The following is a 22,313-nucleotide window of genomic DNA, read 5'->3' on the forward strand; positions in this document are numbered from 1 at the left end:
TTACTATTTCAGTCCTTCTGGATGTCAGTAAATAGAGGTTTACTGTTTCAGTCCGTCTGGATGTCAGTAAAGAGAGGATTACTATTTCAGTCCTTCTGGATGTCAGTAAAGAGAGGTTTACTGTTTCAGTCCTTCTGGTCATCAGTAAAGAGAGGATTACTATTTCAGTCCTTCTGGATGTCAGTAAAGAGAGGTTTACTATTTCAGTCCTATTGGATGTCAGTAAAGAGAGGATTACTATTTCAGTCCTTCTGGTCATCAGTAAAGAGAGGATTACTATTTCAGTCCTTCTGGATGTCAGTAAATAGAGGTTTACTGTTTCAGTCCGTCTGGATGTCAGTAAAGAGAGGATTACTATTTCAGTCCTTCTGGATGTCAGTAAAGAAAGATTTACCGGTACTGTTTCATTCCCTATGGATGTCAGTAAACAGAGTTTACTATTTTAGTCCCAAAGGATGTCAGTAAAGAGGGATTTACTGTTTCAGTCCTTTTGTCAGTAAAGAGAGGTTTACTGTTTCAGTCCCTATGGATGTTGCTAAAGAGAGGTTTACTATTTCAGTCCCTATGAATGTCAGTAAAGAGAGATCTACTGTTTCAGTCTTTATGGATATCAGTAAAGAGAGGTTTACTGTTTCAGTCCCTATGGATATCAGTAAAGAGAGGTTTACTGTTTCAGTCTTTATGGATGTCAGTCAAGAAAGATTGACTGTTTCAGTCTTTATGAATGTCAGTAAAGAGAGATCTACTGTTTCAGTCTTTTTGAATGTCAGTAAAGATAGATCTACTGTTTCAGTCTTTATTAATGTCAGTAAAGAGAGGTTTACTATTTCAGTCCCTATGGATGTCAGTAAAGAAAGATCTACTGTTTCAGTCTTTAGGAATGTCAGTAAAGATAGATCTACTGTTTCAGTCTTTAGGAATGTCAGTAAAGAGAGATCTACTGTTTCAGTCTTTATGAATGTCAGTAAAGAGAGATTTACTGTTTCAGTCTTTATGAATGTCAGTAAAGACTGTTTCAATCATTTTTTCATCCAAACAACTACCAGCTAATATGCTAAAATTTTATAAGTCAGTAAAGGATTTCCAAAATGAGGTTATTCCTGCCTGACTTTCCGTTAACACTTGAAACTTTGTACGGCAATGTGGGAAAAAGAAGTTGTTGACATTTGAAAGCCACACGTATGATAGGCTGTCATAAAAAATAACACTCATGCATCCTTTAGTTTGCTTATTCTTACATTGTTTTTTAACTTTAATTACTAGGTTATTCCTGCCTGACTTTCCGTTACCACATGTATGGATCAGCCATGGGTTCCTTAAATATTAGGACCTACCAGCAGTCCGGGTATCGGTACACAACTCACTGGAGTGCTAGTAGAAGTCATAGTAACTTCTGGTATTCAGCACAGGTGTCAATATATGAGTCCTTCAGATACAAGGTAATTATAAAACATGTTCAATGATGAATTATGAACTTTGGTATCAACATGGTCATCTGAATCATAAACTGCACTATCAAGAGCTGATGTCTAAGTAACGAACTACAATTATAGCAATATGTCATTTGAATTATGAATTACAATATCAATATGTCATTTGAATCATGAACTGCACTATCAATAGCTCATCTTACTCATGAACTGCACTATCAATAGCCCATCTTACTCATGAACTGCACTATCAATAGCTCATCTTACTCATGAACTGCACTATCAATAGTTCATCTTACTCATGAACTGCAATGGAAGGGTGCTTGCCAACGCCCTAGTAACAAGTGACAGTGTGTGTGACAGTGCAAAATAGTGACCGCGCAAAGAAGATGTGCGTACGGTTCGTTTCTGCCGCCATGTTTTTTGCATTGTGGTTCATCGCACATGTAGGTCAACAGGCACTCCATGTCACTACCGTGTTTTACTCGCCGTTGATTAGTACAACGATATACTGTTGAGATAAGTGAGATTTCCAGGTGCTTCATTCACGTGGTAGCCTGGAATAAACAATCAGCCGTCTACTCAATGAAGTTAAAATTGGTACAATTTGTCAAGTTGGGTGATTTGGATAAAGTCATAAACTATTGACGGATAAGGATTCTCAAAGCAAGCAGCGTGGTACCCTCAAATTTAGGAACATGTACAAAGCTGTTTTGGTAGATATTAAAAAAAGATGAGGTTTCAGGGGGAGTGAATCACAAGGACACCATCACTGATGATGATAAAGACGATTCTCGGTAACCTGATCGTAAATATCAACAATTAAATTATGATAACGGCCATGACATTTCCGGTGTTAATAACACTTGTTTTATTGTCAAATCTTGAATAGTTCACTGTTATATTTGTTGATGGAAATACAATATTTGTTAAAAATATGAAAATTTTGTTAATTATTGACTTTCGGTAATTAAATAAATGCTACATTCATTAGAGTGTGACATCAGTGCCTTAGGGTCAACACCTTGGATATCACTGTCACCCTCAGCTTCTGTCTGGGTGACAGTGATAACCTCCGGGTGACCCTCAGCACTGTCACCCTTAGCTTGGCCCTGGGTGACAGTGATATCCTCGGGGTGACCCTCGGTACTGTCACCCTCAGCTTGGCCCTGGGTGACAGTGATTTCTTTGGGGTGACCCCGGTACTGTCACCCTTAGCTTGGCCCTGGGTGACAGTGATATCCTCGGGGTGACCCTTGGCACTGTCACCCTCAGCTTGGCCCTGGGTGACAGTGATATCCTCGGGGTGACCCTAGGCACTGTCACACATATACTCTAATGAATGTAGTATTTATTTAATGATTATTTATTTAGTTACTGTTTCCCAATGAAATCTTATGACTGCTACGAGTATCACAAAATCAGGCTATTGTTAAAAGAGTTTATTGCAATGTCAATTTCTGATCACACAAATGCTGTGTGGTACAATGTACGTGATAAGAGGTCATCATGACCATTTCCGCCCCATGGGCAGATATGGGAGTGACAGGCTGAATAGGAATAGGATATAGAAATGATCATAGGGTAACCTTTTTATCATCAGTGCTCTATAAAATGATTAAAAAAAAATTGCAATAACAAATAGAACACGCAGAAAATGTGTATTTCTGGAGCTTAACTATATAATCACATTCTACCTTAAATAAAACACAATAAACAGAAAAGCAAAATAAAGAAGGATATATACACTGCAAGTTTTGAGGTGTGATTTTTCTGAAAAGTGTTGAACCCGAAGTAAAATGGATATGGCACATGCTGCGCGGATATGGCCTATGCATAGCTAACTTCTATCAGTATATCACACATGCAAAATAACCTATATCACGGACAAGTATATGATAAATGCATCTATGACATGTGTTAGAGAATACTGCATTATGACATTTGCTTTGTAATTAAAATGACTATAGTTTATGTGTAGAAGAGGTAGCCTTGTTGTATGTGTTTTTCTATGTTTTATTGAAATAGAGCTGTACAGTTAGAGACAAATTTATGAATATACCTGGTAAGACAAATCTATGAAGAATGAAATATGTAAAACGGTTAATTCTTTGAATTGTTAGAATTTTGCTAAACAGTTTTGTGTGATATTTTTGTAATTTTTCATAAGGAATACATGTAATTATTTACAGAACTGTTCAATAGGAATGACGGAGTGAATGTAGTGTGAGCGTACTATGAACATGTGTTAATTGTATGTGTATTTCATATTATAGGGTTTATTATTCGTTATTCTGGTGATAAATCCATTGGACAAACCTTGGAGTTGTGTGATATTTCCACTCTATTACCGTGACTGCTACATTAGCGTAGCAATGTGAAGCAGCAGTATATTTTTGTGTGAAACGTTAGATACTCTAAAGAAATTATATTGTTTTTCGTTTATATACAGCTCTCCATACAGGCATACACTGGTTCTAGCTTCACAAGTGATATAGCCCTGGATCAAATTCAGATATCTTCTGGCTATTGCTCATATTCTTCTCCAAAACCGACAACACCCGTTTTCTTTACGACCTCAGCAGGTAAGGTTGTCTTTCCTAACTTTGGGTTTTTAGCAAAGAATGTCTTCTCTAACTCAGTTATATCAGAAAAAAACTTGTCAAAAGGAATGATTGTCTTTGCGGTCTTAAATAGTTTAGAAAAAAGGGGAGGAATAGTTTGGAAAGAAGGGTTAGCTCCTGATGTAGGTAGGTCTGAAGAAAACCTTGTCTCCCCTTGACACTAACTCAGCTATGTTGAAAAAAAAAGTTGCCTTACATGTAATTTACAACTCCGGTATGTTGGAAGGAGTTTAGCTCCTCCTGACTCGGGTATGTTGAAAAAAAAGATTGTCTCCATCCACTCAGGTCTGTCTTAAAGAAAGGTTGTCTCCCTCAACTCAAGTATGTCTAAAAGAAAGGTTGTCTCGGTATGTTGGAAGGAGTTTAGCTCCTCCTGACTCGGGTATTTTGAAAAAAAAGATTGTCTCCATCCACTCAGGTATGTCTTAAGGAAAGGTTGTCTCCCTCAACTCAGGCCTGTCTAAAAGAAAGATTGTCTCCCTCAACTAAGGGCTGTCTGAAAGAAAGGTTGTCTCCCTCAACTAAGGTCTGTCTGAAAGAAAGGTTGGCTCCCTCCACTCAGGTCTGTCTTAAAGAAAGGTTGTCTCCCTCTACTCAGCTTCGTCAGAAGAAACATTAATGTAGGTAGGTCAAAATTGAGATATGTTAGAAAGAAACAGTTATTTTCCCCAACCTCGGTTATGTCAGAAAGCAAGGATGTCAGAAATAAAGATTGATTTAGGCAGGTAAAAATAAAACCTTGTCTACCTGTCACACCTGACTCGGGTCCTGCTGGCTGTGATACATACTGCAACCTTTCAACTTATGATTAAATCTACATATTTTTCAAGCAATGTCGTAGATACAGTTATTTCAGAACTACAACCACATATATGAAAACTCTGCTTTTTTTCTTTCTTTTGTTTAATTTTTTTTTTTCTGTCTGTAATAAAGATTGTCTCCCTCAACTAAGGGCTGTCTGAAAGAAAGGTTGTCTCCCTCAACGCAGGTATGTCTAAAAGAAAGGTTCTCCCCCTCCACTCAGGTATGTCTAAAAGAAAGGTTTTTTCCCTCCACTCAGGTCTGTCTGAAAGAAAGGTTTTCTCCCTCCACTCAGGTCTGTCTAAAAGAAAGCTTGTCTCCCTCAACTCAGGTATGTCTAAAAAAAAGGTTGTCTCCCTCCACTCAGATATTTCTAAAAGAAAGGTTGTCTCCCTCAGTATGTTGAAAAAAAAGATTGTCGCCATCCACTCAGGTATGTCTTAAGGAAAGGTTGTCTCCCTCAACTCAAGTATGTCTAAAAGAAAGGTTGTCTCCCTCCACTAAGGTATGTCTAAAAGAAAGGTTGTCGCCCTCCACTCAGGTCTGTCTGAAAGAAAGGTTTTCTCCCTCCACTCAGGTCTGTCTTAAAGAAAGATTGTCTCCCTCAACTCAGGTATGTCTTAAAGAAAGGTTGTCTCCCCCAACTCAGGTCTGTCTTAAAGAAAGGTTGTCTCCCTCAACGCAGGTATGTCTAAAAGAAAGGTTCTCCCCCTCCACTCAGGTATGTCTAAAAGAAAGGTTTTTTCCCTCCACTCAGGTCTGTCTGAAAATAAGGTTGTCTCCCTCCACTCAGGTATGTATAAAAGAAAGGTTGTCTCCCTCCACGCAGGTATGTCTAAAAGAAAGGTTCTCCCCCTCCACTCAGGTATGTCTAAAAGAAAGGTTTTTTCCCTCCACTCAGGTCTGTCTGAAAGAAAGGTTGGCTCCCTCCACTCAGGTCTGTCTTAAAGAAAGATTGTCTCCCTCAACTCAGGTCTGTCTAAAAGAAAGATTGTCTCCCTCAACTCAGGTATGTCTTAAAGAAAGGTTGTCTCCCCCAACTCAGGTCTGTCTTAAAGAAAGGGTGTCTCCCTCAACTAAGGTCTGTCTGAAAGAAAGGTTGGCTCCCTCCACTCAGGTCTGTCTTAAAGAAAGATTGTCTCCCTCAACTAAGGGCTGTCTGAAAGAAAGGTTGTCTCCCTCCACTAAGGTATGTCTAAAAGAAAGGTTGTTTAGCTCCTCCTGACTCGGGTATGTTGAAAAAAAAGATTGTCGCCATCCACTCAGGTATGTCTTAAAGAAAGGTTGTCTCCCTCTACTCAGCTTCGTCAGAAGAAACATTAATGTAGGTAGGTCAAAATTGAGATATGTTAGAAAGAACCAGTTATTTTCCCCAACCTCTGTTATGTCAGAAAGAAAGGATGTCAGAAATAAAGATTGATTTAGGCAGGTAAAAATAAAACCTTGTCTACCTGTCACACCTGACTCGGGGCCTGCTGGTTGTGATACATACTGCAACCTTTCAACTTATGATTAAATCTACATATTTTTCAAGCAATGTCGTAGATACAGTCAACTCAGGTATGTCTAAAAGAAAGATTGTCTCCCTCAACTCAGGTCTGTCTTAAAGAAAGGTTGTCTCCCTCTACTCAGCTTTGTCAGAAGAAACATTAATGTAGGTAGGTCAAAATTGAGATATGTTAGAAAGAAACAGTTATTTTCCCCAACCTCTGTTATGTCAGAAAGAAAGGATGTCAGAAATAAAGATTGATTTAGGTAGGTAAAAATAAAACCTTGTCTACCTGTCACACCTGACTCGGGTCCTGCTGGTTGTGATACATACTGCAACCTTTCAACTTATGATTAAATCTACATATTTTTCAAGCAATGTCGTAGATACAGTTATTTCAGAACTACAACCACATATATGAAAACTCTGCTTTTTCTCTTTCTTTTGTTTAATTTCTTTTTTTTCTGTCTGTAATATATGTTTTGAATATCAAAATTCTCTGCTACTATCTTGTCCCTAGGCTACTATATGTATGTGGAAGCATCTAAGGGATACAAAGACGATGTGGCGACTTTATCTTTCCCATCATTCCTTTCGAACGGATTCAAGTCCCTGTCATTCTACTCTCACATGTATGGCGATCATATTGGTAGCCTAGAAGCCAACCTCAACAGCGTGACCATATGGTCAGGGTCGGGTGAAGTGGGAAATGAATGGAAAAAGACCTGCGTTAGTCTTGCGAGCTATTCAGAAGGAACCTCGCTGTCGCTGTCCTTTGTTGCTACGCGTGGTGACGGAATACTGGGTGATATGGGTATTGACAGCGTTGCAGTGAGTCGAGACTCCTGCCCAGGTACCTATTATAAAGTACTCTGTTAGCTGTAAAAGTGGAAACTTTCCACTGTTTGGAAATACTCATTTTTTGCGTTGAGTAAAATAAGTTTAATATATTTACATGAAAAGATTTTGTTTATATACTATAGATTTATAAAATATTTAGATTTCAGAATTATTGCTGATGCAAAAATGTCAGCCTTGTGATCGATTTAAAACGATTTAACACTTATACAGTTATCAATTCTACAATGAAAGACGAAAATCTTTTATTTTTCTCTTCATTTTTTTGCACATTTATTTTCATAAAGTGCTGGTTTCTTGGTCAGTTTAGACAAAATCTGAATTGAGCAGAAAATAATTAACTCATTCACCCCTGAAATCTCATAATGAACTATTCCAAACTTTGAATTGGAAGGGTTCAAATGTGTCTTGATGGGTGAATGACTTAACAGAGAAAACTCTGTATATGATTCACCACTCAAGACGACATCTGTATGATAAATATATTTGGGTTGTTTTCAGGACCAATTGAGTGTGACTTTGACGAGACTAATTGTGATTATGTGCCCGTTACCAATGGCTACAACTACGGGTTTAACTGGACACGAGTTATGCCTACGATGATGTATTACTCACCATACCGTGATCACACAAGCATGGATTCAGATGACAAAGCTAATGCAGGTAAGTGATTAGGCAAGCCCACAAAAAGGAGGTGATGAATTTTATCAAGAACTTTAATAATTAGTACCTTTTACATGAATTTATATTGTTAAACCCAAGACATGAAGGGCTACAGAGACCATCATAGAGTCCATCACTGTGGCTAGGAGTTGTCTAACTGGGAGGAGTCAGACCAGCTGGCACAGTATATCACACCGAACCTCTGTTAACCCTTTTTTCACCCCTAGGTAACTTTAGTAGACTCTACCATGTATTGATATGGATGAGTCCATTATGGTCTGCAGTGGTGAAAGGTTAAAGCTTCAAAACTTCTGGGCCAATTTCAATGAAAGTTTTCACCTATGATAACTACCACATGATGATGTATATCCAGGTTTTATTTTTTCAATCTGTCCCTTTTTTTGAGTAATGGCCCTTTGTTAAAAAATACTTGTCCTGACAACTCCTCCAAGACTATGCTGCCAATTTCAACGAAACTTTCCAGAAATGATAACTACCTCCTTATGTTGTGCATCCAGGTAATTTTTTTTCAACCCTTTTTTATGGAGTTATGGTTCTTTGTTGATTTTTTTTTAATTTACAGCAGGCAACACCCAAGTAATACTGAGTGACATATTTTGTAAAATTGGATATGATATGCGAAATTAACTATTTTTAGGTTATTTTGTGTATTCAGCTGTATATCTGACCCAGATCGCTTGAAAACCAACTGTTGAATATATATACAAATGCTGTTAAAAAAATCAATTTTACAATTTAAATTTGTTATACCAGCTGCTAAGTCTCATTTTACTGTGAAAAAAGAATTATGCTGTATTATTATTATAAGTTGATCTATCTTTATGTGAACACTGCAGCAGTATAGTAGCTATTTCTTCAAAGGACTAGGGGTGTTATGGGTCATTTCCGGCCTCATTGAGGATAATGTATTAGTTGAATAAATGAAGTATGCAATCATGAAATTTCAAATTCATTTGACAACTGGTTTAGGAGATACAATGTACGGTAAGTTTTAAAAGCCTCCAACAAACAAATAAATAGTTGACATATTTATTTGTAAAAAGGAATTTTTGTTTGTCACAATATTTGTGGAGGCTATTTCTGCATACAAAGCAATGCAATTTCATTGCTATGTCAGGGCATCTACAATGTATGCATGCCCATTGGAAAAAACCTGTACTGGGAAGTACCCATTGAATTAACCAATATGATGTTTATAACAGAAATTGGTAAATAAATTCAATTTTATTTTTTATTTTTTTATGAGGCCAAAAATGACCCATAACATCCCAAGTCCTTTTGAGCCATAGAAATGAAATTGCTGATGTTCTAATTTTATTAATACAATGTAGCAATATCCAAATGTGTCGACATATTTTTTTCTCACACATGCTTAAAAAACTATTCTGCTTTTTCCCCCAAGGCTCAGCCTTTCTGTCCTATATTGATGGATCCTACATTAGACAAGGCCAAGCAGCATGGTTAGTCACACCATTTTTTGATGCGACCAACTACAAAAGTTTCTCTTACTTCTTTGCCAAGGGAGGTAACTCAGTGTTTAAAGTGGGAGTTCTTTATGGAAAGGATATTCAAGAAAACAACACCTTGCACTACATCCAAAGCAGCCGCTCAGACCTAGTGGAAGTACTGGTGATGACAAAGTCCAGTACGGATGAGTGGCGATTCATGTGTGTCAGTCTCGACTCGCTGCAGGGAAATGTTTCGATTGTTTTCATACACGAACAGCGTGAGCAAAACAAACCTGTATACATTTATTTGGATGATGTTGAAATGAGCAAAGACATGTGTCAGAGTAAGTACTAATTTATTCACATGTCAAACATTTTTTACCTGCGCATTTGGACAGGTGTAAGTATGTTTTGTACATTACATTTCAAACATTTTTTCTTCGATGATGACATTGACCTTATAGCTGCGAGAACCGATTTTATTGCATTTTGAATTTCTGATATTTTATTTTGCTTTTACATTATCACACTGATGATATAAAATTTCAAAATAAAGTATCTAAAATTGATTGATAATGTAAAACATTAAAACTGAAATTTATATCTAAAATTTCAAAATAAAATAAAATCTATTATACCTACCAGACTATAAGAGCTACAGTTGACCACATAGCAAAGAAACCTGTCAAAAATGTTTCTTTTGTAACAAATCAAAATGGCCCTTGAGTCCTTCCAAGTTTTGATAATAGACAAGGTTGTTTTCTGGTTACATGAAAAAAAACAGAGGTTGAGAGGGCTCAATCAGTATAACTGGGCAGGTGACCTTATTTATGTGGTGCAGCATCTGTGCCAATCTGTCCACATAGAATCAAGTTTTAATACCCCCCTCAATCACCGTCCTGTCCATACATCTGTGAATCCATCCATCGGTTCATGATCCTTGTAAGCGCAACTCTTCCTGAACTGTTGAAGTGCATGAAGAAAAAAAATTGCAATTCAACTGTTTACACTGGAGTTATGTCCCTTAAAAACTTAAATTTCTGCTCCAGAAACATTATTAGCACATCTCATCCTTAACTCTTTGTTGGATTTTTTTTGTTATTTGGCACAGTGAGATTACATCATATTTAGATGTGCATCAAGAAAGGAATTTTTTTATAAAGTAAAACTTTGATATTACATTCTATTACTGTTTGTGTTCTGCGCATGACAAAGTTAATTATTACCATAGTAGCATTGTTGTACAATATAACGTATAATTTGATACATATTTAATGACGTTTTTAATTTCCTGGCAGAGGGTATCATGCAGTCCAAATTCTGTGACTTTGACAATTTATTTGAGTGTGACTTTGTCGTGTCTCCCTGCGTGGAAGACGAGGAGTATCAATGGGAGCTTCGAGGTTACAATCACTCGTCTAACAATTCATCAGGAGACCAGCAAGGTACTTTGTAGTTTTAATCTGCTCGGTGCTGATCATGTATCTTTTCTATAACTACAAACCTGAATCATGGCGTCATAAAGGTAGATGAGGGTGCAGATCATTGTCACATGACGTCATATATGTTAAAATTAAATGAAAAAAATGATATATTGAACAACAAATATTAAGGGAAGGAAACAAAACATATTATTTAATATACATAATTGTAAGTCTGAAGAAGTACCATTTCATAAACATTTTGTGTAGCGCTTGATTTGAACTATTCCGAAATCTTGATTGTGCTTAATTTTTATTCTGCGTAAATATAAGCCTATTTTTCCAGTTAATGTTATGTATGCTGATGCTTCCTACGGTGAGCCAGGAGACATAACAACGGTCGAATTCAATACTACGGCTGGATTTACTGCGGGACAGCACATCAAAGTGATGTATCAATTTTACGGTGAAGGAGATTCAGAACTCCAGTTTAATATTGGAGATCAGTCTATGGTTATGAGACAAAAGGATTATCGCATAGATTCCTGGAGAACCTTCTGTACAGTTACGAGCGGAAACACCTCACCAGGATTCTCGTTTTCGTCCAAAAAAGGATATATGCGTACGGGAGACGTGGCTGTGGGCTCTGTAAGCTTAGAAGATGACGCATGCTCAGGTATGATATTCATTCTTTTATAACTTTTTTTTTATAAAATCTATAACATGTAACTGATTGGGATAGGGCTTCTACCCGATTAGACAGAGATGTCCAAGCTTTCAGTCAAGGAATGATATTTTTGCCTAGGGTAAAGAGGATTACCCTGTCATAACATTTTAATACTATATTTCGTAATGGCCTGTATCTGTGAAAGAAAAATGTAATGGCCAGACCAGGATTCAAACCCGGTGGGGATCATCTTATCTTTTGAACATTGCCCTACCAAATGGCATACTGATAATCAAGCCAGTCCTGTTTTGCTACACATATATATTCACTATAAAAGTTCCATGAGGTATATATATATATGATTTCCTTTTAGAAACGATTTATCAAAGCTAAAGTCAGCCTGAAAGAAACGATTCCCAACACTTAAGTAAAGTTTTTGGCAGTGGTATGGGGATGTTTAGTAAAAGGAACCTTTAAATTTGTCAATGGTAACTATTGGTAACACATGCAGTCAAAGAAGCATTTTATTCAGGTTTGACTTTGATTTTCAGGAACCTCGGCCAACTGTAGTTTTAATGACTTATCTTGTGGCTACTGGCTTGAAGATGGTTGGACCATACAACCTGGATCACATGCTGGAGGTATGGAGGACGATATAAGTTAAAAAATTGAAATCCGTTATGTTACTTTAGAACTAAGAGTTTTTATAATTTTCTCATAATATTACATAACACTAATTTTTCCTTTAACCCCATTGGTTGGATCATATAATCCCTTGGAGGTCGGTGATTTGTGATATTAGTTAGATGTTACTGTTAGAAACAGTAAGTTAATACTGTTACTGCTTTATGGCCTCAGTTCAATTGTAATGTCACAATGCTCCCAGCCAACTGCCATACTTTCCTGCCTACAACTGTCTTACGTTTCATCTTGTTTGATGATTAAACCATTATTTAGCATCTAACATAACAACTAAATACCTTCATTTTGGTGAATAGAAAGTGGTCTGCCCGTGAGAAAGTGATATTAAATTTGACTTGGTCTCAGTCAATATCACTTTGTCAGGTAAAACCTCTGGTAATAAGACCTTGTGCGCACTTCCAGTTGAGTGAACAAGTGTGATTAATGTAAGATTCTGAAACTAGTTTAAAAATTGTTGTAAAGTCAGTTGAGTTTATATCTTTTATTCATGTATAAACATGGAACTTTAAGAGTATAGGGCTAATTTAAATAAATAAATTTGAATAATGGATTTTTTTTTCAGGATCTCATCTGTTCTTCAGATCAAGGTCCAGTACCAAAAGTAACTTGACCGAGATGCTGTCACCTGTTGTCTCTATGGAAACTCCTACTTCCTGCCTCGCGTTTATGTACATGATGAGCCCAGGAAACCCTGGCTATGGTGGGGAGGGTAAGCTCCTGGTATACCTGCAGGAAGATGTCAGTGCGGCACCAGGTACGGCCCCAATTCTAGCTTATCACACAACCATTGACACTGAATGGTCACCTGTCCAGATTCCGGTGAATATGTCCTCCTTCAGGTTCTACATCGGAGTGACCAATGATAACTACGATTACCAGTACGGAATAGACGAAGTGGTTGTTACACCTGGCGCTTGTCCACGCATTGGTAAGTAAATACTGAGTCTACCATGTCAAGAACATATTACCCTCATTATTTCCTATGTTGTCCCCAGAATACCCAGTCTGTTGTTAAATAAAAATAAAAAAATTAATGGTTTACCATCGATTACCATATATGTTTCACTCGAATAGCAGAATATACTGATATTTTCACTTGTGTATCACATAATTAACTGGCTCATTTTACTATGTCATATATATTGCAGTATACACGTGTAATAAAACATAAAGATGCTGTGATTGGTCAAAATTGTGAACACATAAACTGCTTTTAGGTCATGCTATGGCAAATGAACATTCAAACGGCCATCCAATTCAAAACTTGGTGAGATCACTGGTTTACGGAATCAAATCTGAAGTTAATGCTATAATTTTATTTTTCTTATTAAGAAAAGTGACTTTCTTGGAATTTAATATGTTTTTATCTTCTGTGTTTCATATGACTTTTATTTGTTTAAGCCTGCCCTGCCAACATGTTTGCATGTGCCTCAGGGACTAAATGTATACCAATGTCACTGACATGCGATGGAAACTCGACATGTGAGGACGGGGATGATGAGGAACTCAGTTTGTGTGGTAAGACTTCTATAACAATAATTTGAGGTTCTTACATATACCGCTTTATCACAACCTAGTTCATAGGTCATTCAAAGCGGTTCACAAATTATTACCACAGTCATTTTTTGAGTAGTATCATTGCTTAAGGGCTCACTAATTGTTAAAAACTGTTTGAAGACTTTAGCACAACTTACCACATGACCTTGATTGTGAAAAATGGTAATTTATTAAAACTGACTTGTTAGCCTCCAAACACTACAGGGACCAATCTTGATTAAATGAAACACTGCAGGCCCATTACAATAATACAACTGTGACTGTTTAAATCTAACATTGTAGGGACCAATAGATATCATTTGTCCCAACTGAACACAGTAGGTGTTTCTTACACTATAAGTATAGAAGGCCTACATTTGTATGTATTCAATAAGACATGCATGTATATACATTTATATTCAGCATTGATGTTTCAAAAACATAACTTCTGGTCCATAGCTGTCAACCCTCCCTCATTAGGAGGGAGACTCCCTAATTTTGACCAAAATTTACCAATCTCCCTCGAAACTCCCTATTTCAAGTCAAAACTCATACAAACTCAAAATCTACATCCTGTGGTTAAATGATCTCCTAGTTACTGCAGAGTGTGTGTAATGATCATAACAGGTGTGTCTGAATCAAATGAATGCTTTTTGGAGTTATTTTGATACATAAAAAGGGAGAGATAAATTGAGCAAAGCAGTTTCAGTTGTGTTTCACACACTTTCCCCCTCATTGGAAATGTTGATTGAGGGAGATCTCCCTCATTGGAGGTTTCAGAGGTTGACATATATGCATAATTAATGTCATGTATTTGATTTATTCTGATTACTGAAAAGCTGTCTTGAAATTGCAATTATGTTGGCTTAGTATTTCACTAGAAGTACCAATTATTTTTAATAAGGGTTTATGTGTTTCACACGATCATTTCCTTTATCATTGAGAAGAGTTTAGCTCTTACATATTTTCGCAGAAATACATTGTCCCTGAAAATATTGAAAATTAGAACCTCAGAAAAAAGGGGGCTTAAAGTGCCTGCTGATACATGTATTTGTGGCAGGGGCTCTATATTTACTGTGTATCAAATTCAACAGATATAACTCTTGTTGTTCATCTGTCATTTATTTCGACATGATGTAGACGATGACAAATCCTGTAACAAGTACAGTACAAACTACAGACATTCATAAAACACACAAGCACACATTATCGATGCAAGGGAAATAACTCTTACAACAAACTTTCTATCATTTTTACCATTATACTCAACTAGAGCTTCATCAGATTTACAATATATTTTACGATACAACATCTGACTGGATACAAAAGTAAACATATATTACAGATTATATTCCATAAATCCTCTTTTGAAAATGTGAATTAAAACTACAACTACATTTATTAATAAGTTAGATCGATATAGCATAAACATAAGTGCATCAAAGTCGATCGTAGATCTACAGCAACTATTTATATACCAACTGTACTAATTCCATAAATCCTCTTTTGAAAATGTGAATTAAAACTACAACTACATTTATTAATAAGTTAGATCGATATAGCATAAACATAAGTGCATCAAAGTCGATCGTAGATCTACAGCAACTATATATACCAACTGTACTAAATTAAACATAAACTCTTTTACAACTTGATAATATATCAATTTCATACCTTTCCCTCGATATATTAAGATTACATGACCTTAACAATATTACAAAGCCAACCTTGCAATTCATACAAAATCCAAAATTATACATATTCATGATTTCTAATTTAATAAATAATAAATCATATTTACTTCATTAGTTATTACACTAATTACACTTTTAAATAAAAAAATAGGTTTTCATCACACCGTAATCAAAGACAACACTTACATTCAAAAGTCCATCCGTCTACTTTGAGTCCTGAAAAGGTACTAACTCACAAAAACAAGAGATACAAAGAATTACACGCCAAACTGACCACAAGAAACAACCAATCAAAACAGATCCACAACTTTATACCTATACAACCAACACTATATGGAACACCAATGTATCAACATACGTAACGAGCAAAACACCACACTAGCTTTACCTGTACAACTTAGGATCACAACATGGGATACGATACAAGGACACGGTAATTTCTTTGTTAAATGGACACGATACAAACACAAATAATAACTTAACACTATTATAGCAATTTTATAAAGATTTAAATTTCATCCCTGCTACATATTTATAAATAAAACAAATCACCAAAGACTAAATCTCGCTATTACTTTAACCCCTCTTCGGGCTCTTCAGGCGATCTGAGTTTATTTGTGATGTCATAAATAGAGTACACATACTTAAGACGTCAAAAATAATGACGTTATAAACAAAGTACAAAAAACTTCTTCTATCGCAACTTCTTCAAATGATTACAATATGAATGTAGTCGCGTTATATGTGTGAATGAAATATAAGGAAAAAGAAACAGAGCATGTAAGAAATACTCAGATGAGTAACATTTAAGAGTTAACATTAAAATATCCGATAGTAAATAAATATCAATCTCAAAGTACAATATACCTGGTTCATCCGAACATATAAAGCATAAAAAAGTTGTATTTGTATGTAGTTTGATAATTTTTGCACTGTATTTTATGTTGCAGTTCCCAACCCTTCATTTACCTGTGATTTTGAAGATGGTTACTCGTGTGGGTATGACTTAACCGCCAAAAACGTGATGAGAATACAAGGTTATGATCATACAAAAGGCAGTGGTAAGTAATTGAGTGGTAAAAGGTGGTGAGGATAGGTCTATAATGTCCCGTCATCAGTTACCTGGCGTTTAAACTCTGGATGAAAAACAATTTCAGTAGAAGTAATGCATATACCCGAATTCAAATTCCCAATTTGATCAATTTTGTCCAGTGTACTGATAATTATCTGCTTGCCTAAGATTTATTAAATTTTGTTCACACCAGCAATAACCTAGATATATCTTTAGGTGCAATTTATTTTGGTTTTTCATGATTATACGCCCCACATCAAAGACGTGGGGATGGTATTCTGGAATCTTCACCTTCTAAGGAGTTATGTCCCTTTACTTAAAAACCTCTCGAAAGATTGATTTTTTTAGACATTCTGGAAAGCCTTTCACTCTTTCTCTGATAAGAAATATTCTTAAAAATTCTAGGCACAGGCTGGAGTAGTAGGACTCTTTCACGTATCCGGTTCAACCGGTTTATCATTTTTTAAATGTTTCATTTCTGGTATAAATCTGGTGGCCCTGCAAATGTTTATGCAGGCCTTGCAAAGCTTTGTCATTAGGCTCGCCTGAAGCAGCATCATATTACCAGGTTCAACCTTATTTCATAAACGAATATTCATCCTTTTGGATTGTGATACATGACTCACCAAGAGGCCTTAATTAGTCTGTCATTCTGGTGACATTTCTAATATTGATAGGAGTTATGCCCCTTTTGTTGATTTTCTGTTGACTAAAAATAAAACTAATGTCATCATTTTGATAGAAGTTCAATTGTGCCCGAATAACATTCTAATTATTTTTCAAATATTATTCTAAAAAAAAATCAAATAATATTCTGATAGAACTACATGTATCCTTAAATGAAAAATGATGTTAGTTTTTCTTCTGAAGGGGCAGGGAGAGTAGAATGAATCAGAATGAATGATCTAGACCTGAAATATTAGCCTTAAATCCTCCAACAAAGGTTCTGATGGTGTAGGGTAAACCAGTCTTCCAACAAAGCCCATCACATGTTCATAATCACATTTTTACCTGTTTAAAAAAAGTCATTTCCACCAGCTTTGAAAGTCACTGATGTAAAATCAATCACAGGGGAGTAATACAGGCCCATTGGGCCTCTGGTTTTTATGATGGTACTTTGTTTTATATAATGATGCCACTAAGCTTTATGATATTGTGTTTGCAGGTCACAGTGTCTTTATGAATTTATCACACCCCAATGAAGATTTTATACTGAAGAGTCCAACTGTGAATGTGACGGAATCCTCCTGTCTGCTGTTTTACATCACAGCCTACGTCTCTATTCCAGGCAACAGTTCCTCAAACAATTCAAGCAATTCAAGTAACTACTATCAATGACTTTCAAGTTGTTTTTATTCTAATTTTGAATGATTTCGTTTATTTTTTTTCCATGATTATTTCACTGTTAAATTATTTTAGGAAAAGTTCATACCATGACTTAATCACTTTAAGCAACTAAATACACACATTTAAGTCTTGGTATTTCGGAAAAAAATGCAATATCATTGAAATATAAACATAGAATCTTACATGAGTTTCCATTTCATATGAAATAGATGAAACGAGGCTCAGATTTTTCGATTAAGCGTGTAAAACGACAACTTTCATGCAATTTTAAAATGTAAAATGCAGCCATTTTGACTTGAGTGCATAAGTCTGTGACGTCATGTACCTGTCCTAGGCGTAATGTCACAATTGAACAATTGAAACTTACAACCAATCACAGGGCTGATAGGTCATATTACATTGGTTAATACGCAACGAAATATGACATGGGTATATTCACTGGATAACACAGTTCATTATGTGATAATAGTATTTATATATTAATAAGTAAAACTACAGCAGTATGGCGGAAATTGCTCGCTTTTTTTCAGTTTTTCATATTTCATGACGATGTGAAGAATACAAAGGGTTGTTTTAGTATATTTTATATTGGAACTGAAAAGTCTAATCTATTTGAAACTGGACACGGTGATACACTGTGATTTGTAGATATGCAAGAAGGTTTTACGAACATTTCTAAGGTAAAGGTCACTGTTACTAAAAGTAGGTCTTGGACGTATATATAAACGGTCCTCAAGCTGAAGAAATGTTTTTGTAATTTGACATGGATATACACTGTAGATGTGCAATAAGGGTTTCAAATGGTTTTAAGATCAAGGTTGCTGTTGCTAAAAATAGACCATTTTGGGAGGGGGTTATGGTCAAGTACGTCGCGGATCGAGGCCTTTGCTGACCAGCCATTGTTGTATTTTTTACAATTTTGTACATCAAAATCAGCAGAAGAAATTAATTTCGCAAAATTGAACAATTAAGCATATCTGCAAAAAAAACAAGGATAACTAAAAAAAAGAAGACTTTTTGCAGTCCATAGGTATATATAAATATGATAATTTATAAATGTAACATTCAGCCCTAAAGACACATTTGAACTCTTCCAATTCAAAGGTTGGAATAGTTCATATGAAATTTCAGGGATGAATGACTAATAAACCTATAAAATATTTTAATTTCCTTTCATTTTTGTTGTCTTAATTGTTTGTAGGTGAAAATGTCTTTTTGGCACTTAAAACCAACATAGGAATGACCTTAGAGGATTTGCCAATTGAACATTTATATTATTGGACAAGAATTGCAGTTGAAATACCTGCGGATGTCTATAGTCTTGATTTCGTACCAGTGAAAAAAAATAGCTCTGTCAAAATAGAGCATGGATATCTTTTTATAGACGACATTATGGCAACTCCAGGAAAATGTGACATGGGTAAGTACAATAAACACCAAAATTCACTGTCACCAACAACAGATTTAAAGAGAGACATGGGCAAGTATAATACACACCAAAGCTCACTGTCGGCAGAAACAGATTAATAGAGAGACATGGGCATGTACATTAAACACCAAAGCTCACGGTTGGCAGAAACAGATTAATAGGGAGACTTGGGCATGTACATTAAACACCAAAGCTCACGGTTGGCAGAAACAAATTAATAGGGAGACATGGGCAAGTACATTAAACACCAAAGCTCACGGTTGGTAGAAACAGATTAATAAGGAGACATGGGCATGTACATTAAACACCAAAGCTCACTGTTGGCAGATACAGATTAATAGGGAGACATGGGCAAGTACATTAAACACCAAAGCTCACGGTTGACAGAAACAGATTAACAGGGAGACATGGGCAAGTACATCAAACACCAAAGCTCACTGTTGGCAGAAACAGATTAATAGGGAGACATGGGCATGTACATTAAACACCAAGGCTCACTGTTGGCAGAAACAGATTAATAGGGAGACATGGGCATGTACATTAAACACCAAAGCTCACTATTGGCAGAAACAGATTTATAGGGAGACATGGGCAAGTACAATAAACACCAAAGCTCACTGTTGGCAGAAACAGATTTATTGGGAGACATGGGCAAGTACAATAAACAACAAAGCTCACGGTTGGCAGAAACAGATTAATAGGGAGACATGGGCATGTACATTAAACACCAAAGCTCACTGTTGGCAGAAACAGATTTATAGGGAGACATGGGCAAGTACATTAAACACCAAAGCTCACGGTTGGCAGAAACAGATTTATAGGGATACATGGGCAAGTACATTAAACACCAAAGCTCACTGTTGGCAGAAACAGATTTATAGGGAGACATGGGCTGGTACATTAAACACCAAAGCTCACTGTTGGCAGAAACAGATTTATAGGGAGACATGGGCAAGTACAATAAACAACAAAGCTGTCACAGTCAGCAATGACAGATTAAGAAAAAGACCTACACTGAAAGAGATGTTTTTATTAACACCTAAGCTCACTACATCCTTTAATGACCTTAGTTGTCAAAAGGATTCAAATAAAATAAAAACCAGAACTAAACCAAAGCTCACAGTTAGCATTAACACACATGAGAGTACAATTTGATACAATCCATTGCAGAACTATTGAAATGATACACAGAATTAATTGATATGTAAATATTCCTATGTTTCTCCTTGTGTTACAGCCTGTAATGAGGAGGAATACCACTGTAGAGGAACTAACTTATGTATTAGTAATAGAATGGTCTGTGACGGGTTGATAGCCTGTCCAGATGGGGATGATGAAGAAGATTGTGGTAAGGATGACTTATCTTTCGTCTTTGAGGAGAAAAAAGTCTTTTGGCTAAAGAAAATATTTAAAAATTGACATTAAAAAATGTAAAATGTTCTCAGTATACCAGGAAGTGTTCGCCTTGTCAATTGTTTGCCCTTCACATTTAGTTATTACGTATATAATGTTGTGTACTTATTTTTTCGCTGTAAGGATAAATTCACACTCGTACACAGAGGGTAAAAAAAGGGGGAAATTAAACTACACTGTAAATTTCTCGTTATACAATGTATGTAAACAATATACAATAAAAAAGGATGTATACAATGTATGTAAACAATATACAACAAAAAAGGATGTATACAATGTACCTATTTAGTTAGTACACTACCAATGAAATGTTCTTTTTCAGTGCGAAGCATTACATGCGGTTTTAATACTCCAAGAAAATGCTTCTACACAATAAATTCAGAACGTTCCACTTCACAGTGGAAACAAGTTCCTTGGATTTCTTATTTAGACATGAATATCACGGACGTGGAGTCTCCTGATCAAGGTAAAACAATGAGACAATACAGTTGAACCTTTATAATTCCAGAAAAAACGCTTTTAGTTCAACTTAACCTTATACCTTCTATTTTTGTTCATTGTCATATGTTGTGCATTATCGGCCGTTTGTAACATTTTGCATTTTTGACTTCTTCTCAAGAATTAAAAAAATTGGAGTCAAGGTATTTTGCCAGTAGCTTGCTGGAGTAGAGGGCTACCAACTGTATTCAAATGAACGACCTTGACCTACATTCAATGTAACAGGTGTCAAATATGTTACAGATTTCAAATAACATCTTTGAAAAAGTGGATTGCTGGGATACAGGCCTAGGGCTGCCATTAAAATACACCTTGACATACTTTCAAGGTCACAGGGGTCAAATATGTTGAAAAAGTTAGAATAACTTCTGATTAATTTCTCATTCACCCCTGCATAGTTAAACTGGACTGACCCAGTCTTTGATTTGGACGGTTTCAAAAGGACTTAGGGGTGAATGGGTTAAAAAAAGACTGTAGAATAATGATGATAAGGGCTACCCAAAATAGCGCAAGACCAATTGCTATTTTAAGGGCCGATTTTAATTTTTCTGATTAAAATAATCAGTTACCTTCAGTATAGTTGTGTGTTTGCCATCCATGTTTTTAGTTCAACAGTTTTACAGGAGTTACTCCCCTTTCCAGATATTTTGATGTGGGTGGTGCAGGGATTGTATAAGTCTGACTGTGGATTAGTGTTTTAGTTACTCCAGCTATTGATAGATCAGACAGTGTGCCTTTAATTGGTCCAGATGTCCATAAACAATATCTTTACGTAAGGATTAATATAATCTTCCCCATTCTTCAGGGTGTGACAGAGCTGCAACCCGAGGGATGATATTCTTAATTGTCTTACCCGAGGATTTGATCAGTTCAGTCTTAAATTAGGGACACACACCTGTGAAGGGTAGGAGAAGCATGTGTGAAGGATTTGTATGGTACATATATAATGGGTCAAAGTTACCTTATACTAGCTTCAGCTAGAGGAAATTTCCCTTTAGCTCAACGGTACAACGGCTGACTAGAAAGTTTGAACCTGTGGGTGTGAGTCCCAGCAGGCACATATGCTAATTTTCACTACTTCCTTCCTATTGAATGTTGGTGCCATGACCAGGATTATGGTTGTCTTCAGGGTGAACACTTGAAAAAGAGGGAATAGAGTAAAGGATATGCATTGTGCATAGTTGCAGTCCCAGCTTCAGC

General features: G+C 36.1%; 1 protein-coding gene across 1 annotated transcript in view; it reads left to right on the forward strand.

Moving 5' to 3' along the window:
* LOC110452165 (MAM and LDL-receptor class A domain-containing protein 1-like) overlaps positions 1 to 22,313 on the forward strand; it is a 137,468-nt gene that overhangs the window by 43,613 nt on the left and 71,542 nt on the right. The window contains exons 27-41 of the mRNA XM_021500526.1: positions 1,264 to 1,439; positions 3,883 to 4,015; positions 6,865 to 7,197; positions 7,704 to 7,865; positions 9,289 to 9,678; positions 10,633 to 10,779; positions 11,102 to 11,431; positions 11,974 to 12,063; positions 12,687 to 13,052; positions 13,526 to 13,642; positions 16,305 to 16,415; positions 17,592 to 17,747; positions 18,975 to 19,193; positions 20,440 to 20,550; positions 20,938 to 21,081. Of these exons, the coding sequence (XP_021356201.1) occupies positions 1,264 to 1,439; positions 3,883 to 4,015; positions 6,865 to 7,197; positions 7,704 to 7,865; positions 9,289 to 9,678; positions 10,633 to 10,779; positions 11,102 to 11,431; positions 11,974 to 12,063; positions 12,687 to 13,052; positions 13,526 to 13,642; positions 16,305 to 16,415; positions 17,592 to 17,747; positions 18,975 to 19,193; positions 20,440 to 20,550; positions 20,938 to 21,081 (2,985 nt within the window). The remainder of the gene's footprint in view (positions 1 to 1,263; positions 1,440 to 3,882; positions 4,016 to 6,864; positions 7,198 to 7,703; positions 7,866 to 9,288; positions 9,679 to 10,632; positions 10,780 to 11,101; positions 11,432 to 11,973; positions 12,064 to 12,686; positions 13,053 to 13,525; positions 13,643 to 16,304; positions 16,416 to 17,591; positions 17,748 to 18,974; positions 19,194 to 20,439; positions 20,551 to 20,937; positions 21,082 to 22,313) is intronic.

Source organism: Mizuhopecten yessoensis, unplaced genomic scaffold (genome assembly GCF_002113885.1).
Source record: "Mizuhopecten yessoensis strain PY_sf001 unplaced genomic scaffold, ASM211388v2 scaffold6443, whole genome shotgun sequence".
Lineage (NCBI taxonomy): Eukaryota > Metazoa > Mollusca > Bivalvia > Pectinida > Pectinidae > Mizuhopecten > Mizuhopecten yessoensis.